The sequence below is a fragment of the Rousettus aegyptiacus genome, unplaced genomic scaffold, assembly GCF_014176215.1.
Source record: "Rousettus aegyptiacus isolate mRouAeg1 unplaced genomic scaffold, mRouAeg1.p scaffold_m13_p_2, whole genome shotgun sequence".
NCBI classification, from domain to species: Eukaryota; Metazoa; Chordata; class Mammalia; order Chiroptera; family Pteropodidae; genus Rousettus; species Rousettus aegyptiacus.
The window spans coordinates 147,516-170,605 of NW_023416295.1; the positions used below are offsets into that span (position 1 = coordinate 147,516).

The 23,090-nt window shown below is 63.3% G+C and overlaps 1 protein-coding gene across 3 annotated transcripts; it reads right to left on the reverse strand.

Annotated features, from left to right (window-relative positions):
* Positions 1-1,497: 1,497 nt before the first annotated feature.
* ATG4B (autophagy related 4B cysteine peptidase) lies at positions 1,498-23,058 on the reverse strand. 3 transcript variants are annotated; one of them, XM_016135156.2, is made up of 13 exons: positions 22,959-23,058; positions 15,833-15,934; positions 15,637-15,708; positions 13,966-14,064; positions 13,499-13,600; positions 12,844-12,916; positions 10,880-10,959; positions 5,568-5,767; positions 5,066-5,144; positions 4,700-4,845; positions 4,244-4,300; positions 3,845-3,938; positions 1,498-2,786 (listed from the first exon to the last, which is right to left on the reverse strand). In XM_016135156.2, exons 1-13 carry the CDS (start codon positions 22,966-22,968, stop codon positions 2,713-2,715), a joined length of 1,188 nt encoding a protein of 395 aa, XP_015990642.2. In that variant the 5' UTR covers positions 22,969-23,058; the 3' UTR covers positions 1,498-2,712. The 3 variants fall into 3 exon arrangements, with proteins under 3 accessions (XP_015990642.2, XP_036092229.1, XP_015990643.2); XM_036236336.1 differs by lacking the exon at positions 22,959-23,058 and adding an exon at positions 19,716-22,619; XM_016135157.2 differs by lacking the exon at positions 1,498-2,786 and adding an exon at positions 2,810-3,734.
* Positions 23,059-23,090: the final 32 nt, after the last annotated feature.

Consider the following 23,090-nt stretch of genomic DNA (forward strand, 5'->3'; position numbering starts at 1 on the left):
CCAGGTTGTGCCAGGCTGCCCAGCCCTTGGTCCTGGTCCCTGCCCAACACCTCGAGGGGACAGAAGGAATGGCGGAGGGCGGCCCGTGTCTGCACCAGAGCACAGTCGGAGTGAGGTCACGCGGGGCAGTCCTCGGGCACAGCTCTCTGCTCGAAGGGGTGTGAGGGGCCCCTGAGGGTTGGCCTTGGGCATCTGCAGTGGAGGATCTGGTTACGTCCGCCCAGATAGAATTTGAGGACCCACAACTAAGTGACGGCAATCAGGAATGGCACACAGCTGTGTTCATTACGGCCACAGGCCGCTCACCTGCCCTTCGCAGCTTCACGTGGCCAGGGCCGTGCACTGTGCAGACGGGGGTTGACTTCCTGAAACGAGACCAGTGGCTCTCTGCCTCTGGTAGCTCAGGGTCACCTGTGGGGGCCAGGCTGGCACTCAGGCGGGTGGTGTTGGTGGCGGGCCTGGGCTCTGTCCCCCGTGCCCACACAGGCCAGGACAGGGCTGGGTGGACCCCTTAGCTGGAGCTGGGACAGGCTGGAAGTGACCAGAACTTTCTCTGGCTCAGGTCAGGGTGTGGCGGAGGCCGCAGTACAGACCACTCAGGTTGGCCGTGGGGTTGGAGGTGGCAGGAGCTGAGCGGAGGCCCACGGGTGGTGGGCAGTGGGACTGGGGCAGAGACCCCGAAACGATCACAGCCGCCCGCACTCCAGCGACGCGCAGGCGAGGAGCGGCTGGCCCCCAGCCTCAGAACCCAGGGCCCCAGAGGCTGTCACCAGTCTCTGACCAGGGCGGGAGGGGCCGAGCCCGAGGGAGGACGGAGTGATGCACCCGGAGGGCTGGCTCCGGAGAGGGAGGGAGGACGGGGCTGTGAGCCAGGGCATGTGGGCCGCTTCCAGGAGCTGTAGAAGGCGAGCGAACATGCTCCTGGAGCCTGCAGCAGGGGCCAGCTCCGCTGACCTTTTGGTTTGACCTCTGCCCTCGAGTTCCTGAGAGTAAGTCTTGTTTGAAGCCACTGCGTGTGATTTATTACACCGCCAGGGGCTAATGGAGGCATTTCCCAGGGGCCACGGCTTGGGCTCCTGGACCACCTCGCTGGGGACCGGTGGGGTCTCCCACCTTCCTGTCTGGCTTTGGCCCCTGGGGTCACTCCCCCACAGCGTGCCGCCAGGGCTGCTCAGGCGCAGCGGGCAGGCTGGCCAAGGCACCAAGCAGTCGGCCGGCATGGAGGTCACCGCTATTCACAGGGACCGCGGCTACCTTGACAGCGGGCGCCGCGTCCAGCCCTCCCGCCGGGGAACGGCTCCCCATGCTTTCCTAAGACTTGGCAATCCCTTGCGTCTTTTGCCTTCAGGACCACAGCCAGCGTCGCAGCTCGCAGAGCCACGTCAGAGGCAGGCTGCGCCTGCCGAGCGTGCGGGAGACAAGCTTGCCACAGGCCCACAAATCCTTAGTGTTTTCTGTCCAAGTGTAACTCAAGGGAAAATAAAGACACAGACAAACTTTGTTTTCTACTGAAACTGTTATTTGCCATGAAGAACTGCAAACTATACCACTAAGGATGAACGACGCCTGCTTCAGTAAGCCTTTCTTAAACCCCTAAGAGAAGCCCCCCTTCGGTCACATTGTCACCCGCCTCCACTGTCCCTACCAACAGCAGGAGCTGCAGCAAGACCCTCCTGCCCCAGCCTGCGGGGGGCGCGTCGTGAGATGCACCTGAAGGAACGGACGCCCCAGCCCCCTTCCCTCCCCACATTCCACCTGCAGACGGAGGTGGGGGGTCAGAAAGCAGAGAGACCGCTCCTGTTGGTGACACTCGGGGCCGGGGCTGTCCTCGGCTGCCTCGTGGGCCGGCAGGACGTGCAGGGACAGCAGCCCACTCAGTCCTGCCGGGGCGGAGGGCGGGCACGGGCCTGCGTGCGCCCTGGGCCCGACGCCGGGGTTCCAGGCGGCAGGTGCTGACGGCTGTCCGTGCCGAGGAGGATCTGGAAACGTCCCCTAGCGACGCGAAGTGATGGGGCGTCGCACCCCTCGGAGAGCGCAGGGCAGGTCCGGGGAGGAGGCGGCCGCTCCCGTGGGCGTGGCCGGCCCCCACTCCCGACTGTGGGCCTGAGGGTCACAGGCCAGGGCAGCACCCCCTGCCCCAGGAGGGGGGGACGGCGGCGGCTCTGGGGCATCGCGGCCTGAGGAAGGCGAGCCCCTTGGGCTTCCCCTGTGGCTCCAGGAGAACCCGTCTGTCCCGGCGGGTCACATGCAGGTGGCGACTTGGACTTGCACCACGCCCACCACTTGCGAGCTGTCCCCAACAGCAGGACCCCGAGGGCCACAGGCAGAAGGCGAGGAGGTGCCGTCCAGGGCGCACGTGGCGCCACCGCAGGTCTCCATGAGGACTCGGGACACGCCCAACAGAAATCCGCGTCTGTGTGGCTTCAAACAGGACTTTAATTCCAAAGCAAACCCAGAACCGAGAGCCCGGAGGACGCAGGCTGGCGGGGCGGCTCCGAGCTCCCGGCTGCGCCGCCTCCTGCGGCGGCTTCACACCTCCCCGCGGCCGGCGAGCAAGCGTCCGAGCAAGCCGCCCACACCTGCCGTCGGGCCCCCGACAGCGCGGTCCCTTCTAGGGCAGGTGGCTGATGGGTGAATGTGCAGCGCCCGGAGCCGGGCTGGCTCTGAGATGCCCCCAGCGGCGCAGTGCAGATGTCCCCAAAGGCAGGACTTTCAAAGGGACAAGATTTCAAAGTCTTCATCTTCTGAGTCAAAGAACCTTTCCAGTCTCTCTGCATCAGAAGAATCTATAAAAAAAAGACGAAGCCTCGTCAGAACCCCGCGTGAGCAGGTTTTGGGAGAGGCACCTGTGTGTGCAGCCCTGGCCACACTGCGCCAGGCCCACTGCCCCAGGCGTCCTGCCCGAGGGGTGGCCTCAGGGTGGCGCGAGGCAGGAGGGCGCGGCAGTGCCGTCTGAGCTGTGTGGCCTCAGGTGGGCGGGGCTGAGCGGCCGGAGCTGCTGCCGGGAGTGGAGAGAAGCCCAGACGCTCTGGTAGGAAGAGCAGCAGACACACCTCTCACCACAGCCCGGAGGGAAGTGACAGGGCTGAAGGCAAAGGCCACCACCCCAAGAGGGCGCTGACCCCTGTGCCCTCTGGGGACTGAGGGGGCCTCTGTCCTGGGTCTCAGTGCCAGCACCTCGATGCCATGTAGCTTCCCTCAGGCAGAGAGCTCTTGCCAGAGAGGAGGGACAGTGCTGTCACTGTCCTCCCGGGTGGTCTTCACAGCGAGGGGACAGCAGCTCTGTCTCTGTCCTCGGTGGTCTTCACGGAAACACAGACGGAGCTACGGGCTGGACGTCCTCATGGCCTTCACCGAGCACCCGTTTTTCTGCGTGCCGCCTGCTCGATGCCCCCCGAGGGAGGTGTGGGCTGGCACGCAGGCCCCGGGCCCAGAGCGCTCGGCAGTGGGGACGAGGCTGCCTGCAGCTCGCTCCACGGGGCAGAGCTGGCGCCCATGTGGGAAGCACTGCGTCCTCACGGAGCCCCGGGACCTGTGGGGAGCCACTCGGACCCCCGTGTGTGGGGCCAGGCCGCTGCACGAGGGGCGAAGAATGGGGGGTCAGGCTGCTGCACCCAGGGTGAGCAGGGAACACTCGGCAGCGTCCCTGGTCCCACGTGGCACACAGAAGTCACCCAGTGGTCGCATCTGGGGTTCATGCAAATCTTAAAGGTCAAAAGCAACTGGCGCTGGGCCTGGGGGGCCAGAGAAAGGCAGACGGCAGCGTCACACGCGCCACGCGGCACGACAGGTGGCACCACCGCCCCACCCGAGAGGTGGCCCCGCGGCCTCGGCCTCGGCTCACCTAAGGACAGGTTCAGGACATCGGGACAGGCCAGGTGTGACGGCTGCTGCTCCACCAGCTCGAACATGGGCAGGGCGCCTCCGAGCAGCGACAGCTGTCGGCGAGACGCAGCCGTGAGGGGCGCGCACAGCCCGCCGGGGCACAGGACGGACGCCCCGCCCTGGAGGCGGCGCTGTGAGAGCAGGGGCGGCCTCCACCCCGGGCCGGCCCCCGCCACCCGAGGCCCGGCGAGAAGCCCCGTCCAATTCCCGAGCGAGGCCAGAAGCAGCGACCAGGCCAGCGCCACAGGGCGCCGCGTGGGCGTGGGCGCTGGTGGCGGGAGTGAGGAGGCCGACGCCGCCCCGGAGCCGCCCCGACTGGCCCAGAGCCTGTCCACGCGGACGGGGAGCTGCCACCCACCTTCTTGACTTGCTGGCACCAGTCGTCAAAGTCATCCTCGGTCTTGCAGAAAAACCCCTGGAACGAGAGCGTGGTGAGCAGGAGGTGGGCCAGGCGGGCACCTGGCTGCACTGGGGCAGGCCGGAGGTCGTGCCCTGAAGGGGCGGGGGGTGGGGGACCGTGGCGCCCATGCTGGACACTGCTGTCACCCTGAGCCAACTGTCCTCAGTTCCCTGGGCTCTGCGCCTCTCCGCTGGTGCCACCCACGGCTGGACCCCCGGCCCCTGCCCCGCCTGCCAGGCCTGGAGCTCTGCACCCAGGGCAGCTGGAACTGCGGTGGGGCGGGGCGGGTGGGCGTGTCCACGTGCAGCCCCGCCCCCTGCCTCCCACAGGCTGGCAGCGCAGGCCTCCAGGACCCCGGTGCCCAGGAGCTCCCGCCAGAGCAGACGGCGGGACGGGACAGAGGGCAGGACGCACCACGGCAATGGAGGGGTCGAGCTCCCCAATGCGCATTCTGCTCGGCGGGTGCTGGCAGTGGAAGCTCTCGTCCGGGATGGAGCGGCGGTCGGCCACTTCCACTGCTGGCTGCGTCGTGTGCGGGTCCAGGTAGATGAGCTCCTCACCTGAGCACGGGGAGTTAGCAGACAGGGGGCGGGTATGGGGCCTGCTCCACCCCTGCCCCACCCAACCCCGTGGCCTGGATGAGCCAGGCTGGGGGAGGGGACTGCCGGGTGGGACAGGAGGTCAAGCCGTGTGTCCTGCGCTGTGGGGGAGGTGGGGGCAGGGCAGTGACCGCTCCGTCTTCCCGCCCCAGGGGTGCCACCACGGGGACCGGGTACTCACCGACGTAGCCGATGAAGTAGTGGGCGCTGTTGGGTTTGCCTCCGATCACGCCCAGGGACTGCGGCATCATGAAGCAGTGCTGGGGGGGGGGGCAGGGCGAGGTGGCCACTGAGCACAGGCTGACCAACGTGCTGGACGGCCAGGCCCACAGGGAGGAAGGGGACCCACCCCTGGCACCAAGAGAGCAGGGGACGTGGCCTCCAAAAGCCTCATTAGGGAGGGCAGGGCGGATGTGAGCCCCGTGGCAGCCCGGCCTGAGCAGGTGGACACGGGGCAGCTGTGCCCTCCCAGGGCGGGAGGAATGGAGGCAGGCGGCCAGCGGGCGCAGGGCCGGGGATGAGCAGGCTCTGGGGCATGGGGCCAGCGGGAGGGCTGCCAGGGTGCCCAGGTGGAGGTCGGGGTGCACAGGGCGGTCAGAGGGCTGGGGGAGCAGAAAGGCTTTGGCACAGGGCAGGACTCGGGGAGGATCGGGGAGGGCTGTGTGGGCTCGGCGCAGACCCACCTTCAGCGTCCCCACGTAGGCCTCGTTGATGTCCGTGAGCCCCAGGCGCAGGGGGATGAGAAGCACCAGGGGCCTCCATGGCGGCGGTGGCGGCCTGTGGGTGACGTCGGCTCCAGCGGGGACCCCATTACAGTGCCGGTCGGCACCTGCGGGAAACGCGGCAGCCCCTGCACACGGAAGGCTGTTCCTGCACGACCTTCCTGAAAGGGGAGACGTGCTTTTGGGGGTGAAACAGCCAAGCGCTGGGAATGCAATTCAGACTTGGGGAAGAAAGCACAAAACGGGTCCTGCAGCCACAGAGAGAACAGCGAACGCTTTCTGTGCGCACTCGGTTGAGAATTTTTATTGTGAAATAAAGCAGATGCAGAAAATGTGCCAGAGAACACTTCCGTGGACCTCACAAACCAGACTGAGAACACGGGGCTACCGGCCTGGCCAGTCCCCAAACTCCTGTGATCCCTGCTCAGCAAAGACGGCTTCATGGACTACCTCCTCTCCTTTTAAACGTTTAGGCGACTCAGGTCTTCTGTCTAAACACACGGGGTAACCCTTGAGCGAACTTGTGACCTTGGGCGCACACTCGGCCAGCGCCCAGGCCAGGGCCCCCAAGCCCCTCCCTCTGCACGGCAGGAGCAGACGGCTGACTGCGGGCCACGCCGGGAAGGGCGAGGGGGCGCGGTGACGGGCGCCCGCCGGCCAGCGGCCGCAGCGCGCGGCACACGCACCGAGCCCGAAGGGCCCGGGAACGTGCTGGCCCCCGAGTGCCGGGTGCAGAGCAGGACACGGCGGAGGGCAGAGAGGCCAAGCAGCGAGTCTGGAAGACGCCGCCGGTCCAGACGCCTACGTCCTACGGCAAAACTTCCAGAGCGCTGAGGGTCCCCTCCGGCCACTCATCAGTCACAAGGGAAGCAGAGCCACTGCGCTGACCGGGGGACCCAGGAAGCGGGCTGACACGGAGCGGCCGCCTGTGGCGGTGCCGAGGACGACACGGGCTGGGCAGTGCTCCTGGTCCGAACGTGCAGTCAGTCCAGAGGCCATCACGAGACACACAGGCCAAGCGTGGGGCTGGCCCGCACACTGGCTCTGAGACACTGGGAAGGCAGGAAAGGGAAACTTCCTGGGTTACAGGGGACTAAAGGCATGGCTCCCTGACCACAGGAGGCTGGGCAGACGACAGTGACCCTCCGGGGGGTGATGGCGAGGCCCGCGTTTCTGAAGGAACGAGCTAGTCCTTGCCGAGGCCTGTGCCTGCCCATGGCCTCGGGACAACTACCTACAATGGCGAGTCATGCTGTGGTTTACCAGACCGGGGTTCCTCAGAGGCCGCTGGAAGAACTGGGGGTGGAGGTTTTCCAGCTGTGCCTGGGTGGCTTTGTCTCTGGGATGCTGTGATTTGTGAGAACCCCACACTCGGTGCTCGGGGAGCTGAGCCCTGGGGTTTCCCAGGTGCCTACGGCATACGGCTGTTCCCATAGGGGGCTTGTGGGAAGCCCCTGAGGACGGGGGCTGGTTGCCAGGGGAACCAACCACGGTCACAGGGTTGGAACTTCCAGTCCTATTCCCCGACCCCGGGCCTCTGGGGATGAGGGGAAGGACCCAGAGAGGGCAGTTCCATCACCAAGCGCAAGGCTTCTGTCACTCGTGCCTACGTAATGCAGCCTCCAGACACCCAGCGGACGGGGCTCACAGGGCTTCCGGGCGGGACCCTTGCAGACTCGGGGCAGTGGCGCCAGGAAGCCCCGGCCCCGTGCGTCCCTTCCACCTGGCGGCTGTGGAGCTCCACGCCCTGGGGAGCTGCTCGGGCAAACGGCCTGCGTGCGAGGAGGGGGCTGCTGGGACGGCCCATCCGCAGCGGGCCGGGCAGAGGCACTCGCAGGCGACACCTGGACTTGCTGTCGCGGCGCAGGGGCGGAGAGCGGGGCGCAGCCCTGTGGGGCGGGCGCCCTGTCCGGCGCGTGGGGTCAGAGACGACGGGCAGGGTGCCCAGAGGCCTCGCAGCGCCGCTTGGTGCCGTGGGGAAAAGCCACGCGCCAGAACTGGGGTCAGAGTCTACACGGGTTTCGGGGCTTTGCTTGTCCCCGTGCACGGCCAGCTGCGCCCTGCGAGCTGCCGGTTCAGAGGGCCAGCTCTGGAACCTCCACATCGCGGCCTCGGCCTGCCTCCGCGGCCTCCGCGCCTCTCCCTGCCGGCCTGAGCGCACGCCCCTCCTTCACGCGCACTTCCCGCCGCCTGGCACCAGCACCCGGGGCACGGCTTTTCTGACCTCACCACACAGCAGACTCCGGTGTGTCATCTGCTGGCTGGACCTCCTATGACCCAAAAGCTAAGACAGAAGTCTGAAGTTTTGAGTCGGTAAAATTTTGTCCTTTTTTCTATTTGTCCTGCGTTGGTTTTTATGTAAATGCTCCCTGAGCACTTTAAAAGACGTACATCCTGCCACAAAAACCTGGGGCCCGACGTGCGTCTCTCGAGCCCTTCTGGCCGCTCTGGCCCTCCGTGACGTTGTTTCTGGCCTGCTGGTCTGTCCCGTGTTCTCCGTTTCTGTGCCACAGGTTCTGCCTTGCTGAGTCTGAGGCTGCGTCGTGAGGAGCCCGTCCTCCTCGCGGACTAGGTCCCCACTGCTGGCCCGGGCCCGCCGCACCTGTGGAGCAACGCCAGACATGCAGGCGGGCCCGGGACGGAGCGGGGCCTGTCACTGCTGCCCCGGGGCTCACGCGTGCGCCGGTGGCCTGCGCGCCACACGTGTCCTGTTGTCAGTGAGTGAGTGTGCCTTCCTCCTGGGCACCCCTCTGTAACTTTCTAGTGCTCCTCTAACATTTTGAACATATTTACTTCTCTATTTTCCTATCACGGACAGCAAGTAATGCCTGTGCCTCCCTTTCCCGCATGAACTCAGTTCTTCTCCTCAGAACTCTGGCCATCGTCCAGCACTCAGTGGCGCAGAAGGAAGAGGCCGCAGCGCCCGTGCGAATCGCCTGTCTCCACTGGCAGGTGATCACACCGTTCGGGTGCTTATGAAAGTTGCCCCTTTTTGCCACGTGGAAATGTCACTAGGAACACACGTACTTCACGCATCCTTGATAAAAGACTTGAGGTCCTTCGGCTCTAAAGACAACTCCTCCTCCAGCTCGGCCTCTTCCTGCTCCTGGGCCGCCACTCCGCCCTCGGCTCCTGACCTCACAGCCCGCACGCTCACCTGCGCCGCTCACCTGCGCCCTTCTGACTCCACGCGGATTCAGGTCGCGCTCCTCGCGCGGCCTGTGCTCGCTGCCAGGCTATCCTCGTCACTCTGCAGTGTCTCCCTAGACTCGGTGACTCTCCAGCATCGACTATGCTTACAAAGGTGTGAATCTGTCCACGTTAAATGCTGGCAGGGCCTGCCCTGGCCGTCCTGGCTGGCCCTCAGAGAACGGACAGGTGGCTGGGTGCACAGGGACACCCAAGGAGCAGGGCCTCCCCTCACATGGCACGCATCCCATAAAACCCAGCAGGCACATCGTACGCCGCCTTGTTCCCTGGGGAGGGGCTCTGATGAGTTGACGGACGTCAGCCGTCTCTGCCTAGAAACCAGGAGAGGAGTCCCCGCTTGGCCAGGCTCTGCTCTGCTGCCTCCGAAGCTCCCCTCCCCGGCCTGCTGCCCTGGGTGGCTGAGCAGCGGGCCAGAAAGGCAGCTGACCCGTCTTTGCTGAAGCCTGGAGCTTCTGCGGCTCCTGAGGCTGGAGGCAGGCAGTCCAGGCCGTGTGGGAGGCCCTCTGGGGACCCGGCCCCTCCCCGAACTGCGTGTGGGACCCAGGCGCTGCGTCCAGGCCCAGGGTCCGATGGGATTCTCCCTACGTTCGGACACCGGACGTCCTGCGCTTGCTGGCATCACCGTGCAGTGAGACGGCCTGACCACGGCCAGGCGGCCACGTCCCACGGGGGTCTGTGAAAAACGAAGGGTCAGACCCACAAGCTCCTCACATGAGCCCCAGGCCACGTCTTGTGACGGTTCCAGCACAGCCGCTCTGGACGACTGAGACGCCAGAAGAGGCTGCAGCCAGCATCCGGGCGCAGTGGAGTCGCCTCCAGGGCCACTAGAGCCACACGCCCGAGGACAGAGGTTCTGGACAACAGCGAGTCCCCTGCCCTTCCTGGCCGTGGCGCTGGAGCAACCAGCCTCCGGTCTGAGGCCAAGGGCTGCACAAGGGGCCGGGCTCGCCCCTGAGGTGGCGAAGGACACGGACAGGTGGGTTCTCTGGCACGGGGGGGAGGACGGGAAGGTGAGGGGGACTGCGTGGCCAGACCACAGACGGTTACGACGCTTCCACCGACTGGAGAAAAAGCGAACAAAACGCTGGAAAGCAAGACGGCGCAACGTCGACACGAGCTAGTTCCGAGTGGCAACGTCACGTGGTGCCTCCCCCCTTTTCCTACGTTTCCTGTTTCCAACGCTTTAAAAAATTTCCAGAAATACAATGGGGACAGAAACACCTCACTCTGTAACAGTCCAAGTTTATGAAGTTCTGGGAGACAGCCACAGCTCAGCTCCCCAATCCTATGCTGAGTCTCCCCAGAAGGAAGAGGAAGCACGGGGCCCCCGTCACTGGCAGGGATGTGACAGCCCCACTCCACGTCTGCAGTTCTGTGTGCAAGGTCTGCCCGTAACGCCCTGCGACCTGCACGCGAAGAGCGCCGTCGCTCGGGGCGCACGCGCGCAAGCCTGGGCTCAGGGCCGCAGTCCACGTGTGCGGCTTCAGTAAAAGGGGGGCCGGGGCAGCTCTGGGAGCTCGTTGGGAAAAGGTGCTGCCGTGCACAGAAGTCAATAAAGCAGTAAGCAAACCGGAGTTCCGTCAGCTCGCCCGCGTCAGAGGACAGACAGCACGAACTCGAAACTCACGAGAGGCTGTTCCGCCCACCGAGCCCCGCTCCCCTCTGCACTAAAACCTTGGTGTGCTTGGACCCCTCGGGCTTCCAGGAACCTTCCGGAAAGAGGAACAGAGCTACATTCCCACTGCACGTCACACCTCGGCTCGAGGTGGCGGCGCGGCCAGGCTCCTGCCTCTGCCGGCGGCGCACCAGCGCACGCGGACGCCGCCCGCGCGCGGCCCACGCCTCCACGACACGGAAGCACCGCGGGGCCGGGGGGGAGCCCGGCCCGCCCCTCGCCTGGTCCTCACCGTGAGAGGACCAGGGGTCCCCCAGCCTCTGTCCGGGGTGCCCCTGCTCAAGCACAACCCCAGCGCCCCAGGCCAGGCCCCGCGGGGGAGGCGGTGGCGTGCGCCTCGCAGCCGCCCCGCAGCCCCGTCGGCCCGACCCGTCTTCCTGCCACTTACTGATGTCCTCCATCACCACCGTGTTGTCCATCGCGATGTGGACGGCCACGGCGCTCCACGTGTCGAAGACGGCAAGCTTCCTGGCAGAGAGGGGAGACCCGCCGTGAGCCTCGCGGCTCTGCGGGAGGCTGCGAAGGCGGGTCACGGCGCTCAACACTGTCCTGGATGGGGACGGCCGCGGCTAGGGACGTCGCTGAGGCTGGAAGCTGCTGTTTCTCCCCTGGGGCCCGGGCCCCTCCCGTGACCCACAGCCACCCTCCGCAGAGAGCAGTTCCCACACAGGAGCATCTGGGTGGCGTCCTGTCCGAATCGAGGTGGCACACAGAGGCGGGGACCACGCGAGCCCGGGACGGGACAGGGCGGGTGTCGCCAGCTCCGAGGCAGGCCCGGCCACCTTCGCGCGCCCACCCCGACATGCTGGGCGGAGCAGCGCGGCTGCAGGGGACTGGCGGAGCTGAGGCCCGGGATCGAGGTCCGGACGCAGGCAGAATGCCACCAGAGGCGTGACCGGGGCTGTGCGGGCGTGGCAGCGCCTTCCAGCTGGGCCCATGAGAGAGAGGGCAGGGGCATCGGGGTGACTGCACTGTCCCCTAGGAAGCCCAGGACAACAAGTGCTGAGCCGAAGACAGGCGGATGGCTGACTTCCACTGCTGTCTAAGAGCCACGAGCGGCAAAGGGGAGGAGGACCCACGCACAGGCCGGAGGCAGGGCCGGGCCAGCAGCGGGGGGCGAGGCACGCTGGCCGGCCAGGACACACGGACGGGCGTGTGGAGGGGGCCCCAGCATGAGTCCGGCGCACACCCAGAAGGGGGTGCTGCCCTGACTGCAGGAGCAGCAGGCTGGGCGGGGGACGGGGCCAGCCTCGGGTCCTGGCTGTTAGGTTGACAAGCCTCTTGGACATTTTGTTAAGTAAGCGCCTGGACGTAAGCCTTCAGTATGGGGACAAATCGGCACTGGGGAGGTGACTCGGGGCTGTGCGTGCGTGGACAGAGGCCCGAGCCACACCCTGCAGTACTTGCAGGTGCGGGGTCGGGGCAGCAGTGGAGGGACCGGAGAACGTGGCCCCGTGGCTCGGGGCTTCCAGACAGCGAGTACTCAAATGGCAGAGTCGGGCCGGAAACCAGGCCTGGACCTGGCGGCAGGGCGGCTAATGACCTCGACGGGGCTGCCCCAGGGCAGCGGCGGGGAGGAGGGTCAGCAGTGACGCGGGACAGGCAGCGCCCTGCAGCCCCCGCGGGCCCACCAGGCACGCGGCTGCACTGCGAGGCGCGCAGAGCTGGGCCGAGGACCCCAAAGGGCAAGTGGCGGGGGACATGGAAGGAGACTGAGGGCAGTGAGCAGGCCTGGGGCTGGCAGGAGTGGGGCGTGTAAGGGGAGGAAGTGCCCTGAGGGTCCTCCCGAGCAACTGGGTGGCCACAGCAGCTATCCGTCACGAGGGATGGCAGGGCACATGGAACGAGGAGCGATTCCTGAAAGACCAAGTGCAGGCCCTTTGGGGCACCCCTGCGGGGACGGGGAGCAGGTGGGCAGACCCACGGGGCAGGAGGGGGAGGGGCAGCGTGGCTGGAGACAGAGGTTTCACGGAAGGGGAAACGGGTCTGAAGAGAGGGGGGCCCGTGCACAGAGGCCACTTCCCCCACCAAACCTCTGTCGCTGCCGACCAGCTCCAACCCCCCAGACCCTGAGACCCGTGGGGGCCATGACGGGTGGGCCCGGCGACAGAGAACAAAGGCCGGAGCCAACGTGCGGTCTGCACGGAGGCAGCCTCTCTGTCAGAAAACTCAACTCCCGCACAAGACCTCGTGCACGGTCACCTCTGAGGACCTTCCTGAAGGCCCTGAAGAAAAGAGGGAGACCCCCCTTCTGTCCTTTAGCAACAAGCTGCAGGAGAATCCGAACCCCCACCTACGCCCATGTACACCACGGGCCCCAAAGGAGCGAGAGGGGCGGGGCTAGGTACGTACTTGAGAACCTGGGCGACCGTGTTGGGCCCGTACCACTGGCCGATGGACTTGCCCTCGCCGACTCCCATTTGTGCTGCAAGAGACACGTCTGGTTAGTGACAGCCCTCCCCCCGCCACCAAAGAGGCCGGTCCTGCCGCGTGTGGCGCTAGGGACACTTTAGAGGAAGCCTAGACAGGTACGCCCAGCTGCCTCCAGAACGCCCTCCTGGCAGGGACAGGGCACTCCCTGCAGCGAGGACAAATGCTACCCCCAGGTCTGTCCCTCTCTCCGAGCCAAGACGCCAGGCCTTCACCGAGGAGGGGGTGAGGGGAGGGGCGCGGCCCAGGCCAGTGAGTTCAGAACTATGCTTTTATTTCCTTTACAACTGAGAGCATGGTGCTCAAAGGCTGGACTTGCTTGAAACAGAAAAGCCTTCAGACTTCCCACGGGCATAGCGAGGACGAACCTCTGAGACCACGGCGTGGTGTTCACGGACGCTGCGCCAAGCAGGCCACGCAGCCTGCTTGGGCAGGGCGAGGCTTCGGGTCTGAGCTGGCCCGGCCCACCCCCAGCAGCCCAGCGGTGAGAGGCCTCACGCCGCCCACACACCAGTGAGCCCCCGGGGGCACCCGCTGCCCATTCCGATGGGCCAGGCTCCGCACTCCGCACCCCCACCTATCTGGTGGATGGAGTAGTAACTGTCCTTCCTGTCCATGAAGGCGCGCAGAACGCTGAAGTAGCTGTCCGGCTGCCTCTTCCGCTGCGTCCACCTCCAATCTGGGAGACAGAGCAGAGGCTCAGTTCCACCAGACGTGAGAACAAAGCCTCTGCTCAGTAAACACTCAGCCCAGACGGCGCCCACACTGCTTTTGAACCTTTTGAAGATAAAAGCCGCACCCCCCAGGGCTCCAACTACGCCTCCCACCAACACAAAGCCGTGCAGAGCCCTCCACGGTGTCAGGGATTAAAAATAATTTCTGAAGGACAAACGCTTATCACCATTCTTTGAAGTCACTTACATAAACAAGGGGGAACCACTGGGTCAACACTCGGGAGCCCCTGGACGGGCACCTGCGATGTGCGCGGCCCTGCCCACAGCCCTCCTTGCTCCCTGAGGACGCCGCTGGCCCCACGTGACTCACCGCGGCCCAAGTGCCGGCACACGAGGGCTTGAGCAAAGATCATCTGTCCGCAGCGCAGCATGCAGCCCCAGCCCGTGTCCGAGGTGGGGCCGGTCCCCCCTGTCGTGGTGGACAGAGAGCGCAGACCCACGTCAGGTGGCCTGGCCGTCGCCACACACCTGGTCGGCTCTGCGGTGCAGGCGTCCGCTCCGTCTCAGCGATGCACGCTGTCTAGAACCTGATCACGCCCAGGCTGCTACGATGGGAAGTGAAGCGCCCCAAACCCCCTCCAAATGGGCACAGTGTGTGAGGCAGCCCACCACACAGAGACAGACGTCTGAGGGACACGAGGGGACGCCGCGTCGCCCGGTCGGCAGCGGACCAGGAGGGCCGCTTACGGCCACCGGAGGGCAGGGCGGGAGCGTGGAGGGCCGGCCCTGGGGCACCGCGCCTTCGGCCATCGGCGTCACCTCACTCGCCAGCCGCAGGCGACCCTGACGTGGGCACGTGCCGCCCACGCATGGTGAGACAGGCTCCCCTCTGACCATCGCTTGGGCTCCAGACACTCGGGCAGTGGACGGCAGGCTCAGAGGCTGACCGTGTGGGCTGCAGCGTCACACTGGGCCTGGGGGGCCCACCCATGCAAGCAGGTGGACGGAGCGCACCTCTCGGGGCAGCGGTGGGATTGGAGCCTGTCCCTCCCGCCCCGATCCCGGACGGCCAAGGCACGTCCACGGGGCTGAGGGAGGAGACGCCACGCTGGCACCTGGAGCCGGGCGGACCAGCCCTCGACGACCACGTCCACCACCTCCAGGCCCCTCTCCAGCCCGCCCCCCTTGCGTGCGCTCCGACGTGTGACCGCAGCACAGCGTGCCTCCGCTGGCCAGCAGGCAAGTCTGCCCCGCGCACAGCAGCCTCCGACCGAGTGTGCGACAAGAGCTTGTGGGGTGCAGGGCCATTTGCAGAGCGCACCCGACAAACCAGCGTTCCGTGCCGCCCAAGGTGGCGCTGGTCTCAGCATCCCGGACGTCAAGCATGGCAGGTACTTCACGCCCGCCTCGCTGCCGGAGAACAGAATAACCGCGCCTCGCAGAGGGACCGAATCGAGAACAGGCATCCGAGAGGTACATCCTGGCCCTGAACCTCTGGTCTCCAGTCCTCTGACTGGCAAAGGCCAGGCCAGAGCTGGTCCCCGTCTTCTGTCCTCCTTCAGAGCCCAATGACGAAGAATCACTTTTACTGGAACGCACTTCGGTGTTACGTTACAACGTCACCTCCGCCTTGCCCTCGACTCCTCACAATGAAGCGTGGGCCGTGCTCGGGAGGATGGTGTGCGCAGAGCGAGCGCTCCAGCCACCCTGGACCTGCGGTCCCGACCCAGGACGTAGGGCCTCCTGGGGAAGCCCCTGCTCCTCGGCCCATGCTCCTCCACGTTCTCATTGCTCGCTGTTACTCACTGTCCCGATTTTTTTCCAGCCCTAGTAGTGAACGGCGGCTTGCGGTGTGAGAACCGCTGCCCGGAGCTCCGGGTTCGGACTCCGGCTCCGCCACAGCGCGGGCGAGGCCTCGGCCAGCGCGCCCACCCAGGCTTCCCCTGAGGACTGACGCACGCACCAGGCACGCAGCACGCTCAAGCCAAACCCCCTGCCCCCGGGGTGCAGTCCTCCACGCGCTGCAACGAGGGGCACTCACCGATGGCCGGGAAGTTTTTCCTGTACGTAAACCAAAGTCTGGACGCCACATCGGACAAGATCTCGTCCTTTTCTAGAGAACAGTAAAAGGAAACAAGCACACACACACAGCCCTAAGCACGCAGGTCACGTGTGACGGGCCGTCAGCAGGGGACTCATTAGCACGCAGGGCGCAGTGGCTCCAGCACGGCTGATACCTGTGGAAACGCTGTATTTTCTGCCCAGTATCCAAACGGGCTCCGAGGTGTCCGGGAAATCTTCGAACTCGGCATATCGGAGAGTGTCATAGGTCAGAGTAGCTGTTGAAACCAAAGGCACATGCTGATCAAATTTTTATAATTTCTTAAAACAGCATTAGAGATCATGTATCACATTTCTGTACGGAATTCTGCGTCTCAGGGCACCTGACAATCGCCACTGACAGAACAAAGACGTGACTGGGAGGCACTCTGCTAATGCTGGGGATGGGGACGAGACCTGCCACCCCACTTCCCGAGCCCCATCAGAGTCTGTGTTGCTTCCATGAGAACCCGGAGAAGCCCAGGGTCCGAGCTGGCCACAGAGCCCTGGCTGAGGGGAGCCGGCGCCTGCACCCGCCCAGCGCCCGCGGGACGAGCCGCATGCGGATGCCGGGACCCCTTTGTTTCGGCCATTCTTTGGAGAAGCCCGAACACAAAGCTCTCACCTGCTGCCCTGTGCCCAGCCACCGCACCCTTCACCTGCAACCATGCAAAAACCTTCTGAAAAATCAGAGACGCGTGACTCCTCCCACATCTCTATTTTTTGACAACAGCGCCACCTTTTGGTAAAAGTGGCACATCCTCTTTACTTTGTGAAGCCCGGCCCGCAAGAGCATGGGAAAGCCCTCGGCAGCCTCGCGCCCCCGCGACCTCGCGGCCTCGCGGGCAGAGGTCCTCATCGCGCGCAGCCCACGGCTGGGGCCGCAGCACACCTGCGGCAGGGCGTCCGGGCCGCAGCGCACTCAGGGCCGGGCCCTGCACATCGCCCTGCGCGTCCCCCTGCCGTGCACAGCCCCGGGGGGCCGGGCGGAGCGCTGGCTCTGGCGCCTGGTGGCCGGGCACTCGTGGGCTGCAGATTCCTGGGGTCCTTACTGGCCTCTCACTGCGGAAAGACCCTCACCCATAAAACCGGGACAACGCCAGGACCCCAGGCAGTGTGGCTCTTCCCGAGGGGCTCACTGAGGCCAGCAACGGAGGGCTCCAGGGCGAGCCCGGGCCTCTAGCACAGAAGAGCGGCAGTGCAGGCCCGAGGCCAGCCTCTCACCACGCGCAGAGGCTGCGGTGGGTGGGAAGCAGCTCCCGCCGACCATCGACCCACAGGTGAAGGGGTCTTGGGTGGTGGGGCCCAGGCCTGGCCCACGGTGCTTGGTCCGGAGCGCTGCGGCCACAGACCACATCCTCCACACTGCTCTGCAATCAGGACCACACAGCTCGACATCCAACTTATTTCTCCTTTTTTTGCATAATCCTAGACAGGATTATAAAAACTGAGTTGGGATGGAGGAAAAGTCTACCTTCTCGAGGAGCTGAAACAGCGTGGTGTCCCTGCCCTGTCCCTAAAGCGCCTCCCTGGTCATCAGCAGCCACCGTCCTCTTCGACCTCCATGCCTTGACCAACTGCAGACTCAGGGCCACAGGGTGTACGTGCAAGGAAAAGGGCGCTAACACCACTCGTCTCGTTTCGATCGACGGCAACTCTCGTCCTGCTGGGGCTGGAACAGCCCGCTGACGCCTGACGCCTCCCCAGCAGCGGCTGAGCACCAGTCAGACGCCTCTCCCAGGGTGCTGGAGAGCGCTGTGCGCCTGGGGGCGCAGCTCCTCCATGGCCTGGGGTGCGCGTCCAAGGACCACGAGCCTACAGCATCAGGGTCTGGGCCCTGAGACAGTCCTCAGACACCCAGCTTCCCACGGCAGGGAGATGATGCTGAGAAAGGAGACGGCAGGTCAGAAAGAAAACAGGCTCGTTTGGAGAGGAGGGTGACAACCCCTGGGGCGGCTTTTAGGTCCGGGGGTTTTCATCACTGAAGTGGCAAAATGCACAGCAGGCATGTTTCCTGGGTTTATTAGCAAACTTTATAGGCAAAGAAGCAACTTCAGAGGGAAAACAGGAGGAGGTACTCTATCAAGTTCAAGTATTTATCACCACACTTCCTACTGTGACTAAGACAATTACAGGTTGTGTGGCCTCAGACTCTTTACTGCGTGAGCCAGAAGCCAGCAAGAAGACGGAGCTACCAGGAGGCAGCCCCAGCTCTCCCCAACTAGGCAGAAGCCACGGAGTGACAGTGCACATCATCTATGGGGTCCCTAAGGAGGGCTCCCACACCCCCGGGGCCCCGTGCCCCTCGCCTCGCCACTCTTCCCGTCTCTGGGGACGTCCAGGTGAGCAGGCCTGTCGCCTCTGCCTCTGGACTGGGTGCGGACGCACAGCATCCACTGACCCCCTCGCTCCCCGGCTGCATGCAACCTCCTCACGATGGGGGCCACTTTGCCTCTCTGTGCCCTGGGGGCTCCACGCACAGGGGGGCGCCCATGATCCACCTGCTGAACATGGTCCCCGCAGTGGGCCTGAGCCACCCTGACCAGTCAGGAGATCCCCACAAGTCAGTGACCTTTCTGTGCCTTGGTTTTCTTGCTGGTAAAATGAGAAGAGCTGTATTTTCCTCAAGGCTAGCGTGAGGGAGAGACAAGTGAACAAATGTGAACACGGGCGACCCGCGCCAGGAGACAGGAAGCAGGTCTCTGGGCGGACCCTCCAGGGCTCCCTGACACGGGTGACACGGGGGTGACAGGAGGAGACACATTCCCCCACTCCCCTGACACGGGGGTGACGGGAGGAGACACATTCCCCCACTCCGTGATCGGACTGAGCCGCAGCACCTCGGACGATGCCAACAGGAAAGCGAGCCAGTGCGTGAACGACCTCGCTACAGCCGGAGGGCGGCACGCTGCCCGCACAGGAGACGGGACTGCACGCGAGCGCCGAAGCTGCCGCCCGTGCCGCCACGGGCCGGTTCCCACTCCCCTAAGCTTCCCCCCGGAGCGTGAGCACGCGGAGCCCAGGGACCTGCACCAGCTTCGGGCAGAGGAGGCGGCAAAGCGCTTCTTGTCCCTGAGCAGCCGCCAAGTCCTGACTGGTGTTGGGGGCTCTGCACTGTCACACCTGCACTGGAGGACAGGGCCACCCTGTCCTGCCCGACACCTGGAATGCCACGGGCCAGGCACCCGCCCAGTCCACTCAGCACGGCGGAGGGACCGGGACCCAACTGCCAAGCTCCCTGACTTCTGGACCCTACTTTCTAGTGGAGGACGAGGAACCTCCTAAATGACGCTCGCTTCCAACACTCCACTTTCCAATTTCCGCGACGGTTTGTTTCTGGGGACAGAGGACCCACTTGCTAGCTATATGACATGACTTAACTTCTCTATGGCTCAGGCTCCTCGCCCACGAAACAGGGCAAAACCGCCCGCTTGGCCCAGTGGGGACAGAGCACGGGCGCGGGGGGCGGGGGGCCGAAGCTCCGGCGATGTGCGTGCCGCCCAGCGGTGGTTCTCGGCCTGTTCTGTGTGTCATCTCAAGCCTCACGACTTAAAAGACAGCACGAAATTCCCCTCCTCCAAACAAAACACCTCTCTTGTTTTATCATCATTAATTCAGCGGAAATACATACCAACACTTCTACAGAACAGAAAACAGAATACCGGTTCAGAAAACATTTCAACAGAAAATTCAAACTTTTCTCCTTCAACACTAAAGCTCGCGATCACCAGCATTCGTGCAGACTGACTGCCACGAGGGCCCCTGCTCCGAGGCTGCTCCGAGGCTGCTCTCAGCTGGACCGGCGGCCTCCGCCCACAGCCTGCATCGTAATTGCACCCTCTCTGCACTCAGTGTCATATCGTTTATGAAGCAGTTCACACACCTCCTGTGTTAAAAGGACTCACATCGCGAAAAGAATGCCAGTCTCCACTCTCAGGTCTGATTTTAATTTGAAACATAAGACGCGAGAGGCAAGATGGAGAGGCAGCATCCACCTTATGAAAGAGGTCATTAGGTCACCTGGGTTCCTGATGCTTGGTTTTCCACATCTTCCCTGGGAATGTCCCTGGTCACACCCAGAAGAGGACAGGAAAGCCCTTCAACAGTACGGTAATTCCTTTAGAAACAAAGTTTTAATTTAGTATCATTAACCTGATAGACAGAAAAGTAGGGAATCGTGCTCAAGGAATGTAACCAGCTTCTCTCCACTTAGTACCACTTACATTGTAATTCAACCAGGAAGAACCACAAGCCACTTCACCATCAGATTTCTTGCAGAGAAAGAAATGTATCAAGTTTCAAAGATATTTACCCAAAACACTCACATCTTCTGAAAGATTATAATTTATAAATCAAGTTCAAAGAAAGGTTCTCTCCTTTAAAAACACTTGTTTAAGATAATGGGTTTGCAAGTAGTTGACATCAGAAAACCAGAAAACACGGCTTTAGTGAGCACACCAGACAGAAGGTCCAGGTGACAGCTGGGTGCCCCGCAGTAAGCAGCCCTCCTCACTGACACCTCACGCTAACGACTAGAATTTGTGGCATTCGCACAAATTCCACAAACTGAGGTACTTACAGTCCAGGAACACTGGACTGTAAGTGCAGTAAGTTACCAATTCAAGTTCTGCATCTTCGGTTACCGTGGGCCAGACACAATGTACGGTGCTGGAGACGCAAGGACAGGACACGGGCTGTCCTCAAGGAATGGACAGAGTGGCCATGTACGTGCCAGAGGTCAGTGGAGAAGACAACGAGCCGTGTGACCTGCTGGGTGCCTCCTGGACCTCTACAAGCTGGCAGCCTTGGGCCCTCCCTGGGCCCTTGTCTTCCCGCCTACACTCAGACCCTCAGTGCCCTTATCCAAAGCGGACTCCTGCACCCTTGTACCTCTAGGCCAGGTCTCCTGCCCGAGCTCCAGGCCAGCGGATCCACGGCTCCCTGGACATCAAGACATGAATGTCTGACAGTACCTAACAGTCGACACACACAAAACCAACACCCGGCAGCTCCCGCCAAGCAGGCTATCCCCAAGTTTCCCCACTGAGGTTCTTGCTGGGGCCATAAACCTCAGCGCCACCTACTCCTTCCTCTCCGTCCCCCTGCCCCCATCACTTACCACCCACACACAGCCCGACCATCTTGGCCTTCACACTCACCTGGAACCTGACCTCCTCCTCTCCTGGCCCTGACCTAAGCCTCAGAGTCCGCTCGCCTGGCTTACTGCGACAGCCTCAAATGGTCTCCTTGCCTCTGCCCTTGCCCCTCTGCAGGATACCCTCGGCAGAGCAGCCAGGGCGAGTCTGCCAAACAGACCTCCGGTCATGTTCCTCCTCTCCAAACCTTCCAAAGGGTCTCACTTGGAACAAACACATGCCTGAGTGCTCCTAGTACCCGCAGGCTCCACGCCTAAGCCCATGTCGCCGAGGCACCTTCATTCAGCTCCTGCTTCCCCCGCCCCGGCCACGCGGGCCACACTGTGCGCTCCCAGAGCTCGCCACCTGCCCTTCGTCCTACACTGCTCCCAGGCCTGCTCCCCGTGGGCCCTTTCCTAGCCATCCTGGCTGTGCCTCCAACCCCTCCTGCCCGGCCCACAGCACTCTTCCACGTGACCCACGACGTTGTGTCACATCTAGAATGTCAGCCAGAGCAGGTTTTCATCTATTTTGTTCACTTCTCGAGCCCAAGGTCTAGAACAATGGGCCCAACACAAACCTCATGCTCAATAACAAATGTAGTTTACTGAACGGGTAACTATAAACACATAGAAACTGCGGGTAACTAAAAACACATAGGAACTGCATGATACCTCATCGGGGAAAGCAGAAGCTGTAAGGAGTCAGGGATGGGGGGCGGGGACCAGCCCACGAGCCATCTCTCAAAGGGTGCGAGCATCACGTCAGAAGAAAAGTCCCACCACACCCCACGAACACCATGTATATCTTATCAGCATCAACAGAGGCCTTTGGATGCAAACAGCCTTCAGTGTCCCATTGGGGTAGCATCACATGACTGCCTGCCTAACTCTAACATGATGGTTTTCACATTTAAGGTAATATGACCAACATTAAACTGTATCCTACCTGAACCTAGTCCCGCATATGAATGACCTTAGGTATCTAAGCCGTAATAACTTAAAAGAAAGTGGGTAAATAAATAACCCTATTCCCTCCCCACCCCGTGCCCCAGTAAACAGTGTCTGACATTTTTTTTCTTTTTGAGAAGAACTTCACAAAAACATGCCTCTTTGGAAGTCAAGGCTACTGTTTCCTCCAACCACCCAACGTTTAAGTGACGAAAGGCCACAAATCATTGAAACATTGGCAATACGTGTCTACTTTACAGTTCCCACACTAAGATTTCAGTAAATTTATGCTGCAGCTTTGAGAAAAAAAGAAAAGCAAACAAAAACAATGCCATCCAGGATGACAGGCAGAATTAACCCAGATGAAAGTCTTTCTTTATAGATGGGGGGGCAGGCGGGAGTGGGGAATACTTTTAGGCAAGTAACTCTACAAGGAATGAAAGAATTAAAACAGCGGTGGGAGAAAAGAGAGTCGTATTAAAATGCTTTCGAAGCTATTGGACAAAGATTCAAACTATCTTGCCAGCAAAAATTCGGAGCAGAGCATGATAAGACAGGCCGCAACACCACATACACATAAATTCACATGTGCACCTGTGTACATACACCCTCTCGCCCCCGATTTGTATTAGGACCCCGAGAAGTTAAGAGATGAGACGGCTTCAGTTTCTCTGTTCAACCACAGAACAATCCTAAATATACCGATTACTGGAAAAAAAAAAAAAAAAGGTGCGTGTGTTGTGAGTCTTGAGCACGCTTCCCGCCTCCAGCCTATCAGCAGAACTTCATAAAAGTTGGAGGTTCCACTCGACTCCTCGCGGGGGGCGGCGGGCGCTTTCCACAGCCGCGGTTTCGGGAACCGGCTCGGCCCGAGCCCCCGGCGGCGCCCGGCGCCCCCGTCTCCCGCCCCGGGCGCCGCACTGCCCCTTCTCGTTCGGGCCGGCCTGGGCCGGCCGGGCCGGCCACCGGGCGCTGCGGGCGGACGGGAAAAGCGGCGAGACACGCCAACGCCGGGCTGTCAGATCCGCGCCGGCCTCCCCGCGGCCACCGGTCCCGCCCGCTCCGCGCGCGGCCGCCGTCCGCCCGCCCCGCCGCCCGGGGCCTGGGCCTCGCCGGGCGAGCCCCCGGCGGCTGAGGGGCCGGGCGAGCGGGGCCCCAGCGCCCCGGCAGGCCCTCACCTGCGTCCATCTTCCCTCTCCGGCCGCCGACTGAGCGCCGCGTCGCTCCGACTGGTCCGCAGCGCGACGCGACGGGCCGCCGCCGGGGCCAATCCGAGGCGCGGGCGGGGCCGGAAGTGCGCGCGGAAGTGC